This window comes from Brachyhypopomus gauderio, chromosome 14 (assembly GCF_052324685.1).
Source record: "Brachyhypopomus gauderio isolate BG-103 chromosome 14, BGAUD_0.2, whole genome shotgun sequence".
NCBI lineage: Eukaryota > Metazoa > Chordata > Actinopteri > Gymnotiformes > Hypopomidae > Brachyhypopomus > Brachyhypopomus gauderio.
The window spans coordinates 15,315,621-15,334,712 of record NC_135224.1 but is presented as its reverse complement, the minus strand read 5'-3'; the positions used below and the strand labels follow the sequence as shown (position 1 = coordinate 15,334,712).

The following is a 19,092-nucleotide window of genomic DNA, read 5'->3' as shown; positions in this document are numbered from 1 at the left end:
GTTTAGATTCACAGTATACCATTTTTGATTGTGATTGGTTCTTTGAAAATACCTGAGACCCTGAGATCTTCAACTCTCTGAGAAATGTCATTGGAGTTTCAAAAGTGTCGTGGGTGTGGTTTGGCAAAGTGGCTGGAGGCTCCACCCCCTCTGATTGTTAATGCTTTCATAATATTTGGTATACACAAGCCCTTTTTGACTTACATCTCTGTGGAGTGGGTTTTTCTGGTCTTGCAGGCTAAGCCTTCCACGTTCCTCATTATGTGCTGTTGACGTTCATGTATTTGTCTTTGTGTAGTTTCGAATAAAGTCTTATGAAAGGTTTGTATCTGTTCCTGTTGTGTGTCCTGATTTCACAGTGGTGTTGTGTGCAATGCATTGCAGACATTGAAATAACATGATCTTGAATATTCAGGCTACGAGCAAATCCAAATGTAACTAACCATAATGGTCCACACGCAGCGAAACAGGTCGTGTTATTTTGGTCCTGTTGAATACAGAAACAGGTCATGTGATTTTAGTCCTGATGAATATGGAAATCGGTCGTGTGATTTGTGTCCTGATGAATATGCATGAGCAGAAGGCCCTGATTCAGCATCTTCTCTGCTCTCTCGCTCACCTGTGATGCAACCAGAGCCTCCAGCGTGTTCACTCAGTACACTCAGTACACCCGCAGCCGTGACAACACTGTGGCCACCTGCACATTCCCGTTAAACACTGTTCCTATCTCCACATTCTGCCCGGTGCCATGGTCACAACATCATCACAGGCTATCAGATCATTCCCTGTTAAAGCATATGCCCTGAAAGAAAAGCAAAAGAGATGTTCTGGATTTCTGCACATATTGTGAATTTCTGCACGTAGCAAACCCAACATTCACACGACATGTCATTTCGGGACATGCATGAAATGCCATTATTATATTGTGCTACGTATTTGCCTCTGACAAAACGAACATCCCGAAAACAGGCTAAAACCAAAAGTGCAACTTAGTTTATGTATCTAAATAGTACTCTACAGATTAAATGTAGAGGCATTTCACATTACGTTCAGCATAACCATTTTTCCTGTTCTGAATTAGCATCCACAGTGTGCTGTTTACACATACAGTGCTTAATTAAATCCAACTGGATTCAAATAATCACTGTACAAGTTTATTTGACACTGGACATTTTGTTGTCTGTATAAGACCCTGGAACTCTTGGTTATTTGAGTGAGCACAAACCACATGGGAAAACTGCCTGTGGCTCTCATAATGTTCCTGACAGAGTCAAACCCCCACCTCTTCCTCTTCTTACTGGGACTCTGTCAGGCTGGACTATTCCAAACGCCAGTGGCCTGGGGGAGGAGAGGGTGCTCCCTGTGGTTTTCCATCCTGACTCCCATACTGAGCCTCTCTGTTCCCCCCTCGTTCCTCCTGCCTCTTGGCGCCAACCATGCATGGCCCTGCCAAACAGGCCCTGGGAACTCCTGAACCCTAGTGAGACAGTCACAAGCCCTCATTTATATTGCTCTGACATCCTGCAATGTTGCAAAACACATCACTCTCTCCTTCCCTCTTTCTTTACCCTGCAAAAAGAGCTTCATCTTCTATCCCTCTCATTCTGCCAAGCATTGCGTTCGGAGCTGTACTAATATACACAGCATTAACCCTGATTGACCTTTATGTGAGCTACAAGCTCTATGGAATCAAGCCAATTCAGAAACCTCAAGCCACCTGTCTTTAAATTGAAGCCGTTTGGGACCATGCCATCAATCAACTTATGAGAATCTAAGTGGAAATCCAAGCAGGCTGTGGTGATGCTCAGTGCTCAGCTGAACGATGGTGTGCTCCATAACACTCCTTCATCTCTGGCTCCTAGGTGCTCCGGTGATCCACTGTACACTTCACTGTTGGAGTCATCACCCTGCTTCTGCTCAATGACTTCACTGCCATCTGCAACAGAATATGACATCATCAACAGCATCATCGCCGCACCGATACCAGTCATGCAGATGATCATTATGTGCATATTATGTAAATTTTTTATCTTTCTATGCATAAAATATCTTTCTATTAATAATATATTAAGACTCCAGAACCCACGGCCAGTATATGAACTGCTTTGCTTTAATGGCATGTTAAGCTAAGCGTGAAAAAACATTTCCTTTCACATTGTTGCCCATTACCATCAGTGCGGAGTAGGAAGGCAGCGGTGCAGGTCTATGTGGTCCAGGTCTACGTGGTCCAGGTCTACATGGTCCAGGTCTATGTGGTCCAGGTCTATGTAGTCCAGGGCTATGTGGTCTAGGGCTACATGATCCAGGTCTACGTGGTCCAGGTCTACGTGGTCCAGGGCTAAGTGGTCCAGGTCTATGTGGTCTAGGGCTACGTGGTCCAGGTCTAAGTGGTCTAGGGCTACGTGGTCCCGGTCTATGTGGTCCAGGGCTACGTGGTCCAGGGCTACATGGTCTAGGGCTACATAGTCTAGGTCTATGTGGTCCAGGGCTACGTGGTCTAGGGCTACGTGGTTCAGGGCTAAGTGGTCCAGGTCTATGTGGTCTAGGGCTATGTAGTCCAGGACTACGTGGTCCAGGTCTATGTGGTCCAGGTCTATGTGGTCCAGGGCTATGTGGTCTAGGGCTACGTGGTCCAGGTCTACGTGGTCCAGGTCTATGTGGTCCAGGGCTACGTGGTCCAGGTCTACGTGATCTAGTGCTACGTGGTCCAGGTCTACATGGTCCAGGTCTATGTGGTCTAAGGCTACATGGTCCAGGTCTATGTGGTCCTTGTCTAAGTGGTACAGGGCTAAGTGGTGTAGAGCTACGTGGTCCAGGTCTATGTGGTCCAGGTCTACGTGGTCCAGGTCTACGTGGTCCAGGTCTACGTGGTCCAGGTCTATGTGGTCTAGGGCTACATGGTCCAGGTCTACATGGTCTAGGTCTACGTGGTCCAGGGCTAAGTGGTCTAGGTCTATGTGGTCTAGGGCTACATGGTCCAGGTCTACATGGTCTAGGTCTACGTGGTCACTGACATGGTCAGTGAGGGGACGGAATCCTGGAGGTTGTGACCGGAGCTCTCTGCTTCACACCATCTGCTCGTTTCCCTCCACCGTGTTGAAGGATGCTGTGGTCTGGGTTGCCACTGTGGTGACTTTTCTCTCAATGCTATTTCAACAACTTTCAGTTTGTTCTGGTCTACAGAATACAACAAAACTGACTTCATATTCTTTTACAACCAATGTTGACTGGAAGATCACTGGTTTGATGTAGAAACGGTTTAAAACACCAAACAATTGTAACAGAAGCCATGCCTCTTGCAATTAACACCAGTACATAAGTGTTGACATATGGTTAACATTTTCTTTATCTTCCTCAAAGCTTTCACACTGCTCATCACCCTGAATTACCTGCTTCTCATAGCAGGAGATAGTTGCATCATAACCCTCATCATCCACCAGCTCATAAAGCGGTTCGAGCAAGTCCGGTAAGTCGGCTACCTCATCAGTGTTTGTTTGGCATGGTCTCCAACATCTCATCAAGCTCTATTGGATCAGCCAGGTGTTGCTGTGTGGGGAATTGTGCAGAGGTTCCAATCTGATACAGGGCAGTAGGTCTAATTCTTCTGAACAACTGACAAGCTGAACATATTTCCTGAACATACTCCTTCACTGCTTGCTCCTTCAACATCTTGTGCAACCCAAAGTGCTCCATGCTTCTGTACAGGGCAGTATGAGGGAAACAGATTTACAATACAATATACACTGGAGGGTTATAGTTACAGAGCTATAAAGTCTCTACTTTTTTAGAGACTACTCCCCTTTTTAATACAATGCATGCATAAGTTGAAAAGTGTGGTGGTATTTATCTGTGGTATGTATAATAAAAGGTTGAATATTTTAGGAGTGTACAGAGAGTAGACGAAACCAACAACCCTTAGCGGGTGGATTTTCTCTGAACAAAAACACAAACAAACTTAAAGGCGACAGAGAAAGGAAAGTAATTTCTAGTTGATCCACATAGCTTTGTCACGTCTGGAAAACGTGCCCACTCCGAACGTAGTCTGAAGTGGAGCTGTTGTGTCATGGGAGATGAAAGTATTAGTCTGCTTTTCACTCTAATCCCTCCTTTCAGCGTAATTAGACATGATTGCAACATTTCCTCAGAGCTGTTACTCGCTCTGGACATTTCAAAGGGAAGATTTAATTTTGCATCAAATAAAATTCTCTCAGCTCAGCCGATAAATGAATTGCAGTGGAGATGACGTGTGATGTGATTGTAAATGTGGTCTGTCTGGGAGGGCGAACCATAACGGCACCTGAACAGACATGTACTATGTCTACAATCACTGAAAAAAGAATCAGACGGCAATGCTCACCATGTGCCTTCACCACCTGTGTACCATGCATCTGGATTTGTAGCATTACTTGTTGCTTGTATGTAGTAACTGCAAAATAATGGCAGCGAATCAATGAAGAGTTCAAATGAACCTGTGGAGTATGGGGCAGGTTAAATGCACCAGGGACTTAACCAAGGTCAGTCGCTGAGTCAGTTTTGGTCATAAATGTTCAGATACTCACCATTCACCATCTTTATCCTCACCACAGATACTCATCACTCACCATACTCATCACAGATACTCATCACTCACCATACTCATCACAGATACTCACCACTCACCATACTCATCACAGATACTCATCACTCACCATACTCACCACAGATTCTCATCACTCGCCATCTTCATCATTCTCATCCTCTTCACAGATATTCATCACTCACCAGCTGCTTATTATCAAACACATATACTACATACCCAAATCTTGTAATCTTGTGGAAAAAGTTTCATATTGGACTTTTAGATAGGATTATCCTACACATGCATTTTGCATCTCACTGTCATTCCATAAAATATGTGGCGGATGTTCTCAATCGAAACAGAAGGGACGCATCACTGCTGTATTGTTCCTAGACGGTGCATTATCAAACTAAAGCCTAAAGTTTACGATAAATTCAAGATGGACCTGCATTTCAGCAGCCATTTTTGATTCTTGTACAGCGGGATATATGACATATGACATAAAACTATTATTATTTTTACATTATTTTTATTTTACATTTTTATATTTATACGCTATGATTTCAGTTAAATGAAACAGGAAATAATTAAACATAGCACCTGAACAAAAAAAATCAGAAATGCATAAAGCTTTAATGCTTTACTGGTTTAATGCTTCAGTCTTCTTATAAACTTTAAAAGATTAATAAAAAAAACTCACCACCTGCATGTTATCAATCTAATGCAACGATATGGGGCACGCGCTCCTTGCGAACATGGGTTCAAAAACATTTGCACAAGAAACTAATAGGTTTATGTCCTACAAGACCCATAATGCCTTGCGAAAGGATATTTAAAAATATATGCCACGACGAACGCGCAGAAGCGATTCAACAAAAAACTATGAAAACGTGCTTCATTCAGAGTCGCAGTATCGCCTCTGTACAGATCATAGAAGAAACACCAAATATATTATATAGACATGATACATATTTAGTATATATGGTGAACGAAAGTGTGTGCGTGTTTCTTTTCAAAATAGACAGCGTTATACAAACATTTACACAAAAGGCCGCAGATGGAAATATGTAATAAAACCGTTAGGCTATACAAAAAATACGCTCCGTAGAGAAATCCATCAGTTTTTCGTGGCGTCTCTCATCGCTCTACAAAACGCACTCTTCTCCTATTGGGGCAGAAGCGCTGGTTTGTGCCAAGCAGCAAATCACAGCACAGTACGAACAGTGCTACGTTGCGAATAGTCGTGCTGGTCTAAGCCAGGCCAGGAATCCCACAATAGCAGGCGAGGGACCTCCTGTCGCGGGCTGAAGCTCGGCTGCTTTCAATGAAACAAGGGAGAGAATAGTAATGCGGAGGGATGTAAGATGGCAGAGCTACAAATGTTGTTAGAGGAAGAAATTCCAGCTGGGAAGAGAGCCTTAGTCGAGAGCTACCAAAATCTTTCAAGGGTTGCCGAATATTGTGAGAATAATTATGTGCAGGTAATTACCATAATGCCATATTATTTTTGTTCGGTTATTGTCTATATATCAGAGACTGCTGATGTTACTAGACTCTGAGAAGCCGGACATAGGGAACGTAGATAACTGGACGATTTTAGAGAGAATAATCATGAGCGGACTCCAGCCCAGCTTGAAACACAATTCGTATCATATACGGCGGTGTAATTACAGTTATATCGAATTTGCACTGTGAATGTACAGTTTGCGGTGCGATTTCGCGTGTTGCGAGGGGTAACACGTTCGGTATGCACTCATTCACTTCACGCATACAGCTACAAAGCTACCCGGAGGGTGTGTCTGTTATCGCTATTTCATATTGCTTTCTGAAATGGATGGAAGCTGAATCTCATGTGCAGAATTTGTGAGAGAGAAAAAACATGCTTCAGTGTCCAAATTTGTTTTAATGTGAACGCGATCGGGTGTTTGATAGCACGGTTCATTCCCATTAACATCTTTGAATTCTCTGCAAGTGAGCCTTTGCGTCATGGTTATAGCTCAGTCTATCTGGCACTTTGGGCTGAGTTAATGCAGAAGATTCTCATTTCAAATCATTTCGAGTGTTTGGTGACATTTTGCGAAAGCCCGTTTATTTCCGAGTCGATTCATAGGCTCGTGTTTCATCATATTTCAGCTTGGGTTTTAACTAGATTTGGGGGACATGGTGCGAGCTACGTTGAGAGTGATTCCTCTTCTCACACTCCTCTACTCCGTTATAAAGTCTGTGATGATATCTATTAGGACATCTACTACAGCGCAGGGATTTCATTTTAATGGTTCTGCGCGTGACGCCTTTGCACCCGTGTGGTTAGTCTCGCGCCTTCCACTAAATAGTCTACCATGCTTGGAGTTGCAGTGCATTTGGTGAAATGACGGACACGCCTGTGTTCGGCGATCACAAATGTCTTCCTGGACAGATGCCTCGCAAACGCTTTTTATAGCCAAAAAATGCATATGACACGAGGATGGAGGATGCTGTTTGGTGTCACGAGGATGGGGAATGTTTGATGTCATATACGTTGTTCTGATGGCCATGTCCAGCAGACTGGGTGAATAGATATAGGCAAAGGTGCAATTTTGTATATCTTCCATGCAGAGTTCCATGCGTCATGTGGTATCGTTATTCTATGGCCTGTCTTACCACTGTGCTGTATGGTATGCACCGCATGGTCGTGATCGGGGATACACCTGTCTGGATTTAAAATGTTCCTGCAGCAGGAGAAAAGGTATCCCTGACCTGTTCCTTATACAAAATAACTGGCATTACGCGGTCAGACGGCCGATCAGATAGTTGCTCAAACATATGTGGGCTAACGAGCAATTAAAGCTTTTTCAAAAGCACAATCCTTTTAAATCACAGCACTGAATCATGCTGAAGAGAGCACGAAAATAAAAGGAGCCAGATCCCAATCACTGTGAGTGTTGTTTGCCCAAATTGTCATCTTGGAACTCTCTGAGACTGCGGAAATTATAGAACTTAAGAGATTCAAGGTAATTTAAGAGATTAAGGCTGCAGAGAACATGTGATGTGTTGATATGTATAGCTGTATAGTCTATGTTAAACATTTAAATATACTGGCACGTGTATGCACTGCTTGCTATATGCATTTGTGTATATATATATATATATATATATATATATATATATATATATATATATATATATATATATATATATAAGTGGTGGAGGGCACTGCAATAGAGACATGTAGTGTATTCACATATGTGATCATGTTGTAACATTTCAGAATGCACAAGTAGTATGTAGTGTGGTGCGAGTTCAGCTTTCAACAGGCCCCACCTAAACATCAAGTAACTACCATTTTAGCTAGGAGAAAAATATCAATATTATCTGCTAATGCAGTAATTGTACAGAGCTTAAATTCACCCCAGCCAGTGCCTGATGGGGCGTTTTACTGAAAAAAATGGGAATGGTGTTTAAGAAGGAGACCTTTTTGATCATTGTACCAGAGATTAAAGCAAAATCTCATGCATTTTGTCTGGACTGGCAGGATTCAGACAAGGGCCTGTTGCATGTTGTTATAAGTTTTTATAATAATATGCATAAAATTGAGAGCTATTTTATGTCTTTCTTTTTTTAATTGTTGTAAATAAATCTGCTTAATTGAAAAGAATTAGTAATAAACATACATTTAAGATACTCCGACACATACACCTTGATATTACAGCAAAAATGTTGATTGGTTTGTGAGGAATTTTTATAGGCAGACTTCTATAGAGTTTTTTAAAATAAAATAAAAGAGATCAGTAAAAAAGCCAGGAAATAAATCTACTGGTCTGGCTCATCCTGGCTGCGTACATCACAGGTTAACCAGTGTAATTCTATCATTGTTCCACACTAACCATCTGAAGTTGCATTTAGTGCTGCTTCAACCACTAACATGATATGTATGGCTCATAATTTCCTGTCACACTGAAATCTAATCTCCCCATCTTTGTTCTGAAGGGGCAGTCAGACCCCAGCAGGCAGCCATTTTGGCATTTCACTCATCTTTATAACCTTACTTGTCTTGCATTTTTATTCTTTTTTAAGGCCCTGTTCAAACTTATAATGAGTACAGCTCAATACATAGGATTAATGTCTGTTACTTAACTTTACCTTTGGTGTTTTTTTTTTACCTAAAACCTTAAGTCTTGACTGCACAAGTATTTATGTAGTGTATCAACTTAGGTGAGCTTGTTATTTTCCATCCAATATATTGGAATATCTAGATATTGATTGTTATTGATTTATTAGCTAAAATCTGAAAACAGATGTAGTTTGTACAGCTGCTGGTACTTATTTTGGGGGGGGGGGGGGGCATAATAATCCAGACATTCCACTCACCAAGTCTTGCTCAGTGAGAATAAAACATAACTTTTACTGCCATGGCGGGATGTATAATACCATGTCACAATATCCTGTGGTTTTTCAAACTATGAAATATGAATTTTCATTTGGCCATACATAACCATCCCAGTCAACCTTTTAGATGTTCTGTGAACAGATTGCACAGTGCGTTGCAATGCTGAATTTCCTGACTAATCCTGAAGTTTGGAAAGCAGAGCTCATTAAAGAGTACAGCCCACCGACCGAATCACATCGTTTCCAGGTGACTCATTCGTCACGAACAACAAACAACAGAACTCCAAGTGATTCATTTGCTCACTGCGCTTTCCTTTGAGCACCAAATTCAGGAGAAAAGAGTGGATAACAGCACTAGAATTATCAAAGGAAAAGAGGACCGGGTTACTTTAAAGCATACTTTTGAGGTTATAAAAGAGAGGTTATTCTATAAGTTTGCAGGTTGAGTTCGTGATGAGACAGTCTCAGCTTCTCCTGTCCTTCTCCGTGCTATGTGTGTCATGACTACCTAATTGCTTTGGTGTCCAGGTCATATTTAATTACATTGTTAATTTGTGTTTGGTCAAATGTTAACCATTTCAAAAAATATGTCACGCATCAGTTGAGAAAGGTTTTTTTGGTGGTTATTAAAAGAGGCAAAGCAATTAATCACACATATTGTTCCAGAGTGTGATTAATTCAAATCATGATGGTCATAAATTACGGTGTTTTTGAACATTAGTTTCAGTATTTGAAGAGAAAGGTGGCAGGGGCTTTCACACAGAAAAGTTCAGCTCAGTTAATAAATGTAAGAATTTCAGACAAGAGTAAACGTTTCCCATTATGGGTGGTGGTACAAGTGCTTGGTGTTATCTACCTTTAGGTTTCCAATGTTTTGTCACTTGCTTCAGCCTATGGATTGGCTGCTGAATTACAAGGATATCTCTTCAACCATTGCACGCTCCCTCTCTCCTTCTGCCTTCAGGCACCAGATAAGAAGAAAGCATTGGAGGAGACCAAAGCTTACACCACCCAGTCTCTGGCCAGCGTGGCCTACCAGATCAACGCCTTAGCCAACAATGTGTTACAGCTACTGGATATCCAAGCTTCCCAGCTGCGCAGGATGGAGTCCTCCATCAACCACATCTCCCAGGTCAGCCTGTCTCCATCAACCACACCTCCCACCAGCTTGAATACTGCTACCATATCAGACCATCAACCACACCTCCCACCAGCTTCATACTGCTACCATATCAGACCAGTAGTTCTTTCTTTCATAATGTCTCAAATTCTGGATTCACACTGTCATGTGAACTGACAGGTTGAATGGAAATTACGGTGGAGACTTTTAATTTGCGAGATGCCCAGTTCCCAGTCTCCCCCAGGCTTTCCAAAGCTCTGACACACTCATTTCACAGTCTAAATGCAGTTAATTCCAGCTCACTTATCAGTGTGAATGAAATTGTGTGTAAATCAGCCTGCAGTGGATCACTCAGCTACTTTAATACTAACAGTACTGAAAGAAACGAATTCGTGTTCATGTAGTTTAATTAGCACCAAAACCTTTGACTTGGGGAACAAGTTTTTTTTTCTTTCTCCAGTGGCTTAATTCATTTTTATTTTTTTCATTTTAACTCCATCCCATCCTTATAAGTAAACAAGTAGCCTGTTAGAGATGACTGCAAACATAGAAAAACCATAAATGTTAAATGTATTTTCCAACCCTTTAAGTTTTATAATGTAACAATTCATATACATAGAATGAACATACATTTCAGATATTTGCTACATCAGAACATGGATACAAATGCTGAATAAATTAAGTATTATGTTTAAAATACCACTTCCATTACTCAACGGAAAATCTTACTATTGGATTAACATCGAAGAGGCAAAATTGGTAGCTTCTATCAAAGACAAAATAATTCATTTTGACTGAGTCTGGATACCTGTCACCAATCATCTACAACAACCATCTCACCACAAGGAAAAGCAAGCACACCAAGACCTAGCCCTCAATATCCGTACACAATTTACAGTAAAACCAATAAATCCACTGACACAATTACAAACAAAAAAAAACTAACTAAATAAATAAAAATCTGTGATTTGTAATTACCATGTTAAAACTTAAATATAGTGGTAAAAAACTTATGAGGATGATTAAACATTTATCTTTTTTAAGCCACTAATATTTTAGTGGACAACATTGGACCAAGACAATAATAAAAAACACTCAATAGGGATCAGGCAATGGCAATGAACTTGGTGGCTTCAGCTGAGAATGGGTCCAAGAACAGAATTGGCTATGACGTTTCCCTAGAGACCTCTCCTGACATTCCCCTGTGCCCTCCCAGCATGTCTAGACATGGTTAATCAAATCGGAGCAGACACTCTCACAAATGTGTGGCGAGAGCCCTTGGTTGTTTGGTGTCAGTTGCTCGACTTTTTCACCTGTTGGTTCAGGAAAAGTGGAGAAATTGTTTGTTGGAAGAAACCCTGATGTTGTGTTTAAGCACAAGGTAGCAAAGGTGCGGGAGTGATGGGTAAATGATGGTAACAGCTAGTCACGGTCATTTAGGGCTACCAAACTCTTGTACAGCTACACTCTGGAGAGTTGTTTCAACACACTCAATTCTTCCTGTTTACAAAAACTAATTTCTCTGAGCAAGTGGTTAAATGCTAGAATATTTAATGCTGTCTCAGGAAGACTGTGCCAGTTGAATTAGTATAAAATGCTGCGGCAGTGTGATATTAGTTCAAAGAATGACAAGTTTTTGAGGGCATGCTTGCCCATGTCATGACACGTCTTACAATCTGGATGTTAATTATGTAATCGTTATTATCGTTATCGCTTTATACTGAAATTTCACTCACAATTCTCATTCATGTCTTGTAGACTGTGGACATCCACAAAGAGAAAGTCGCAAGACGAGAGATTGGCATTTTAACCACGAACAAGAACACGTCCCGGACCCACAAGATAATTGCCCCTGGCAACATGGAGAGGCCCGTGCGTTACATCAGAAAGCCCATAGACTACACGCTCCTGGATGACGTGGGTCATGGCGTGAAGGTGAGTGGGACCTGAGGAGCTCTAGTTGCTGAGGTTCTGGCCCATTCCTGAAATATAATGTAGATTCCTCATGATTTTCACCTAATGCATGGTTTGCGTGATATAGTGCATCTTTTGTGCAAGTAATTTTAAGAGTTTTAAGGTAATTGTCATGGTTTACTTTGTCAGTATTATCAGTGTGTTCGACTCAGGTAGATCTAGTTTAGATCATGTTGTACAGTCCTGTCCCAACTCCCCCTACTGTATATGTGGTGGTAGTGCACCCTGGGCACACATCTCAACTCTTCATTAGGCTCATGTGGATGGGCACTGGCCTGTGTGTCCCTTGCAGCCAGGTGAAGCAGTTGAATGCTATTGTCTATCCGCAAGTGTGCCATTAGAGTATTTGACCTGGTGCTCATTAAACATGGCTCTCTGCGCTCAGCATCCACACGTCAGGTAGTGTTCCTACTGCCAATCCGGAGCCCAATTAGACTGTGTTTTTTTCAGAACTGCGCATAATCACCAGATGTTATTAGTCATAACTGAATTAATATCTACAACAGCTGAATATGCTTTCAGTTTTCAGTTACTGAGTTGTGTTCGGTTTTTATTGTTCTGGGGCTGGCCTTTGGCGTACCTCAGGGGCGAGTTTTTTGTCCGTTCATATTCAGATGTTTTGATATTGACTCTTAAATAGCTCTTTCAGACAGAGAATGAGTTTCTTTCTCTATCATACTGTACTAAACTTTGAGTAATTGGTTGAAAATATAATTAAAATGTTTTTTAGAAGTATAATGCAGAAACCATAGTAGTATCTGTACAGTTAATCGTTAATTAAATTAAGGCTACCTTTTAAAGTTCTACTAAATTATGCTTGCGTGGTTAATTTGTTGATCAGATCATGGAAGCATCTGAAAAAAAATCTCATTACATAATTATAAACGTGTTACAAACATGTTAGTCATGGAGCTATTTAGAGACTATTACAAGTGACATTTATGTGTTTCTCTCTTAATTGTCTTAATTTGCTATGGTCTTTCAGCTTTCTCTCTCTCCTCTTGCCTTGTGGCCCAATTAGAGAAGGTATTTGTACCTTATTGTGCAGTATTTTTAATTGAACAGCCTTTGTGTCATTTGTCTCTTCTCTTTTTTGCTGCACTCGCTCAGTGGCTGAAGGCGAAGGTAAGTGTATCCTCACACGGGCCATAACCCTTGAGGGTTATCTTCAGCTTCAGCACCAGTTGTGAAGTCTTGTCCCCTCAGTTTGCCTCAGTTGGTTTAAAAAGTGCATTTGTTTGACTTTATTTGACATTGCATGAGCTTTCATACAGAACTGCAAATGTATTTCCAAGAACACTTCTCAAAGAACCCGACTGCTTTGTAATGCCATACTGTATGTTTACTGCAACCAAATATTAGCTACTTAACCTCATATTCAAAATATTGATTCTTATGTTTTCAGAATCAATGACTGTAGTGTTATTTTCTGGGGCAAATTTGGAGGCACTACATCTGGGTTTACCCCCCTTACATTTTTTTCAGCAAGGGAACAGCCAGCCTGCCAGAGCAGGGGGAGGAACTTTATCGAGGACCAATCCACCGACACAGAAGCCACCTAGCCCACCCATGGCAGGGCGGGGCACCTTGGGGTAAGTGTTCTCCAAGACTGGCTAACGATGTGTGGTTATGTATTGATGTGTATTGAAGATGCCTTCTAATGCATTTGTTTAGTTTTTTTTATTGTTCTCTGATGTCTTTATAGAATATATGGTAGGAGGTGAAAAATGTCCAGATGAGACTTTACACACCCATTTACAACCCTGCCCTGGATTTAGCCCTGGAATAAAACAAGTGGATATCTTTAAACAACTAGCTAGCTATGTTAATTAGATATGAGAACATAATATTTGGCTAATTAACCTAGCTATGCTAGCTACTCACCCAGAGATTGGTAGTAGCAATAAGATACCTACTTTCAGTACCTACATGCAATACCTACCTTCTTTTAAATGTAATTAATTTGTTACCTTACTATGAAACTTTCAGTGTTATGATCAGGCTTCAACTGACAAAAAAGTGGATAAAGGGACAGCATGTGACTTAGGCGTTGCAGTGGGGTTAATGATGCCTATGAAGTTGGAACTGTCCCTCTTCAGAGGTTTCAGAAACTGTCCAATACAAAGTACGCAGAGCAATCTCACAACTTCACAATGACCTGAAGATCACTGGATATATGTGACCCTTGTAGAAGGAACACACCCTACAAAACCCTGGAGCCCGTCAAGCCTCCTGTGGTACCGAACGACTACATGAGCAGCCCGGCACGACCGGGCTGTCAGAACAGCCCTGGACGCACAGCGTCCCTCAACCAGCGACCCAGAACACACAGGTCCGTCTTATATACATACACCAACACTGGCGCAGATCGGCAGTATGGATAGTTGCTTTTGGGCTTGGCGAGTTGCAGTATTTTTGTATGATTATGATTATGATAGGATTATCAGCTCTGCTGGAGCAAATGTGAGTTTTGGTCTAGATCCTTTTCTGGACCATGGCTAGATCTTTAGCACCGGCACATTGCATTTTGTACCCTATGAAGTTTATTTACTGGTTTTATGCATCTTGTGTGCTGTAAGTTATGAGATGTATTTAATGGTCTCAATGAGTGTGCAGGTTATAACTGTAGGCTTGTTAGAGCCTTTGGGACTCTTCCAAAGTCTCCACCTTGTTAAGCTAAGTGCTGGTGCTCAATTCCATTCAGTGCTCATATTCTTTCTTGCTGTAGGCCAATTCTTACACAAAGAGAGAGCAAAGAAGGCAAATTTGAATAAAGCATTTGTTCTTCACACAGAAGCTTGTAATCAAAAGTTCAAAGAGGTTTACCGTTGGAACACCGCAACCATTTACCGTTTACATGTTTATGGTGTGTTCACTTTTAAGAGTGGATTTTGTAAGCCTAGTATGCTGACTCCCTCTTTTTTGTGCAGTGGAAGCAGTGGGGGGAGTGGAGGTCGAGAGAACAGCGGGAACAGCATGGGCATCCCTCTGGCTGTTCCAACACCCTCCCCACCCAGCATGGCACCAGGTGAGCATGGTAACTGGATCATGCTAACATACTTATTTACGAGGTTTAGTCATGTTCGTCACAAGGATTTGAACCAGTAAAATGGCAGAGGTTATGCAAGGAGCTCAATTATATAATAATTAACTAAATTAGCCAATCAGCACATAATTCCACATCCGCTAATTGGCTAATTTAGTTCATTTGCATCTAGTTAAATGGCTAAATGACATTATGTTCAAGTCATGTTCGAGTTTCATCTGTTAACATCCTTTTTTTTTTGGTCAAATGTGCAAAGTCAGATAAAAGACATTCCCTGTTATGGTCATTAGTAGTATGATATCTGTATCTAACCTTTTTTCTCTCTTCCTGAATTCACAGTGGTTCCCCCAGGTCCAGGCCTTGGTCCTGTTCCAATGTCTCAGTTTGGCACCATCTCTCGGCAGATCTCCAGACACAACTCCTCCAGTGCCTCCTCTTCTGCCTCCATGGTGTCAGCCACGGGCACCTACCGCCGCGCCCCCTCCAGCTCCTCCCAGTTCTCCCTGCCCCAGCCCCACCTCAACGGAGGCTCCACTTATCCCCAAACCACAGGTGGGCACTTACCACCATGCAGAGAGTCACACCGCATCCCAGCTTGTTGTATCAGGGAACGCGTCAAAAGAAAACCTTTTTGCTAGATGGAAGCCATTTTCAAAATACATGTATGTAGCAAACTGAATGTAGCAATTTTATACTGTGTTGCTTGTGTCTTCAGCTGCTATGCCTTTTCTCTTCCTGAGAGGATGTAATAATGTGGTATTCTCCCTGTATTACATAAAGATGAAACTGCGTTTGAATGTGGGCATTGAAGGGAAACCACACTAATACCACAGTTGAAAGTAAAGTGTAACACCTCGTGGCATATAAAACAGGTCATTGGAATTGAACACAGGGAGCTTAAAGCAGACAGACGGCTACAGGTTTTACACAACACTGTGGTGGGTGTGTATGTATTTTTCTGTGTAACCTGCAGCATTGGAAACCGGAGTTTTATGTTCTGCTTTGCTTTGACTTTTTGAGTCTGGCTTTTGGTTTTACATATTGCTGTGTCTGTTAGCCTGTTTGATCTGTTATGCTTTTGTGCGTGTGTGCGTGCGTGCTCCAGTGTCTGTCGCCCCACCGCCCCCTCCTGTAGTGCAGCTTACCCCGCAGATCCCTCTCACTGGATTTGTGGCCAGGGTTCAGGAGAACAGTGAGTATTCTGCAACTGCGCACAAACACACACACGGTTACTGTATGAAACAAATGAGCCACAAGGCCTCTTTAGTTGGAAGCATTGATTTTCTAGGCCTTCATTTGGTAGTTTTCAAGATCGTACATCATGTCCGCCTTAAGAGTGTATGAACCGAGTTCTATGAATCAAGTAGAACTGATCCCTTTGCCTTTGATAATCTTTCTGAATCTTTGCATCCCTTCTGAAACCCTGATAGCAGAGCTCCCTCACTCTCCTGTTTCCCCAGTATCAGACAGCCCCTCCCCTCCACCGCCCCCACTCCCTGAAGACACGCCCATGTTTGAGGAGGCAGCTCCGCCTCCTCCCCCTCCCCCTGTCGATTACGAAGAAGAGGACGGTACGATGGTGCACTACAATGACCCCTATGCCGACGGAGATCCTCACTGGGCCCCAAAGTCCTACATAGAGAAGGGTGTGTCCCCCTTTCTTCTGATAGTTATTATAACTAATACTGTGGAGAAAGGTTTGAATACAAACATGAACCGTATGTACACAGTGTATTATTTTTCTATTACACATGACTTATACAGACTTGCTTTTCTGTTTTCAATCTGTAGTCTGTTCATATTTAGTGACTTATTGTATGTTAAACCACTCTCTTCTAGGCCTGTTCAGCTCTGAAGTATGTCCTATTGTGAGACAAACAAAAAATTTGACTCTAACCTACTAGCTAGCACACATTCAGAGTAGATGACAAAGCACTTTTTTAAAGTCACTCAGGATATGAGCTTCAGCTAAATGTCGAAAATGTAAATTGTAAATAAGCAGCCACATTTCCGTAAGCTGGTGCCTTTTACACAAAGGCGTAGCTTAGAAGCTCAACCAAACGTCAACCTGTTCGCCTTTTCAACTTTCAGTGGTGGCCATCTACGACTACACCAAGGACAAGGACGATGAGCTTTCCTTCATGGAAGGAGCCATCATCTACATCATCAAGAAGAATGATGACGGCTGGTTTGAGGGCGTGTGCAACGGCGTCACAGGCCTGTTTCCCGGCAACTACGTCGAGTCCATCATGCACTACGCAGACTGATGCCATTGTACAACAAATGTTACAAAAGTGCATTAGCATATGATCGAATGTTCGTTTCTGTCCAAATACCAATGTATTTAAGTATTTACAATGCTCGGTGTATTGAGGGACTGTGTGTACATGAACACAAGCAAATGCGGGAAGAATAAGAACAAATTTTCACTTCTTTCTGGTTAGCTCTTTTTGTCAAATATTTTGTACATACAGTACTGTAAGACGCCCGTAGGTTGTTACTAGTGTGTGTTTTTGTGGGTGTTTTGTTATTGTAACAAGGCCAGTCTTTGCAGTTCACCCCTGTGTCATCTAGGGCCTGTTTTTTATTCAAAAGTGCTTGTTGGTTTTTGTTTGTTTGATTGATTTTGTTTTTAATCAGATTGCCGGACTCTCCCCTCATGTCAGGAAAATGCTCCTGAAATTGAAATGTGATTCATACCTGGCTGATGAATAACCCCAGGTTTGCCTGCATTATATTTAAATTGCACCTATTATGTCCTTGTCAGGCCAAGGCTGATGAAGGAGGCGGGATACTCTGAAACTCCTCGTCAAATGTTACTGTTTATGTAATACGACACTGGCCATGGAGCCACGAATCTGAGTGATGGCGCTTTGTCCGAGTCACGGCTCAGTTAAGGACCATTTAAGGCATTAAAACTACTCAAATATTAAAAACGTTTTTGTTATAAAGAAACGGAAAATGTTGACAAGCGTGAATGTCAGTTTAATTTACGTTTTGCATCCCAGTGATCTGTGTGGATCGCTATTTGCACTGCTGAGTTATTTTAACTACTTTTGTCATTGGTTGCTATTATAGGTTCGGGGAGAAAAAAAAACATGGGCGGAATTCACGCATGTATCAGTTTCAGCACAAACTGAATTCCTGCTTTCACTGGGACGAAACAGAGTCAGAGTAAGCCTTTGTGTCTCAGGCGCTGTTTAAGGCTGAAGAACAATGTGAGGTTTTGTTGTACTAATTTAATCAAGTTAAATATACGTGAGAATGTAACTCGCTTAGAACTGTGTGAATTATGACCAGTCAGTGTCAGTAAGGCCCTGCCAGAGGATGTGAGAACTGGCAAGGTCTCTGCGACCTCATCGTCTTGTATATAATCTGTTTTCTCAATTTATGTACAGTCATTTTTTATAATAAAGCACTGTCCTGCATACCATGACGCTTATGTTTAGATGTCACCACACAAGGACTGAAGTAAGCTTTCTGAAGTAGGCTTTTGTGTGTGTGTGTGTGTGTGTGTGTGTGTGTGTGTGTGTGTGTGTGTGTGTGTGTGTGTGTGTGTGTGTGTGTGTTCACTGAAAAGCCAAACAAATATTTAAGCGTAAAGCACGTGTTGCTGTAAAGTGTGTGTGTGTGTGTGTGTGTGTGTGTGTGTGTGTGTGTGTGTGTGTGTGTGTGTGTGTGCCAAAAGCACTAAAGATACATTGCCAGTAGGTGGCGTTAAAGTTCCGCGATAAACAATTTCAGTCACCGAATTCCTCATGTTATTGAGTAGCCCGTGAGACATGGTATGACTGTTTTTTAAAAGTACGTTTACATTTTTGGCCCATATTATATCGGCATCTTTAAAAAATTGTCCATGTTTCATTATCTCGACATATCTCCCCGGAATAATTACCTCGACATATTTTTCTCTAGAAAAAAAGGTTATACTCACTCCACCCTGTAGATGGCAGTAATAAACCATTCAGGCAGCATTTCATTCAGTAATATCCCATAATCGCTTCCATTCATTCAAAGTAGCTGGAACTG

At 41.7% G+C, this 19,092-nt stretch overlaps 1 protein-coding gene across 2 annotated transcripts; it reads left to right on the top strand.

The window, feature by feature from the left end:
• The first annotated feature begins 5,826 nt into the window (after positions 1–5,826).
• abi1b (abl-interactor 1b) lies at positions 5,827–18,483 on the top strand. 2 transcript variants are annotated; one of them, XM_076972908.1, is made up of 11 exons: positions 5,827–6,039; positions 9,888–10,055; positions 11,802–11,978; positions 13,128–13,142; positions 13,503–13,609; positions 14,209–14,349; positions 14,948–15,045; positions 15,403–15,615; positions 16,169–16,255; positions 16,524–16,709; positions 17,155–18,483. In XM_076972908.1, the coding sequence occupies exons 1-11, from the start codon at positions 5,923–5,925 to the stop codon at positions 17,328–17,330; spliced, it is 1,485 nt and encodes a 494-aa protein (XP_076829023.1). In that variant the 5' UTR covers positions 5,827–5,922; the 3' UTR covers positions 17,331–18,483. The 2 variants fall into 2 exon arrangements, with proteins under 2 accessions (XP_076829023.1, XP_076829024.1); XM_076972909.1 differs by lacking the exon at positions 13,128–13,142.
• Positions 18,484–19,092: the final 609 nt, after the last annotated feature.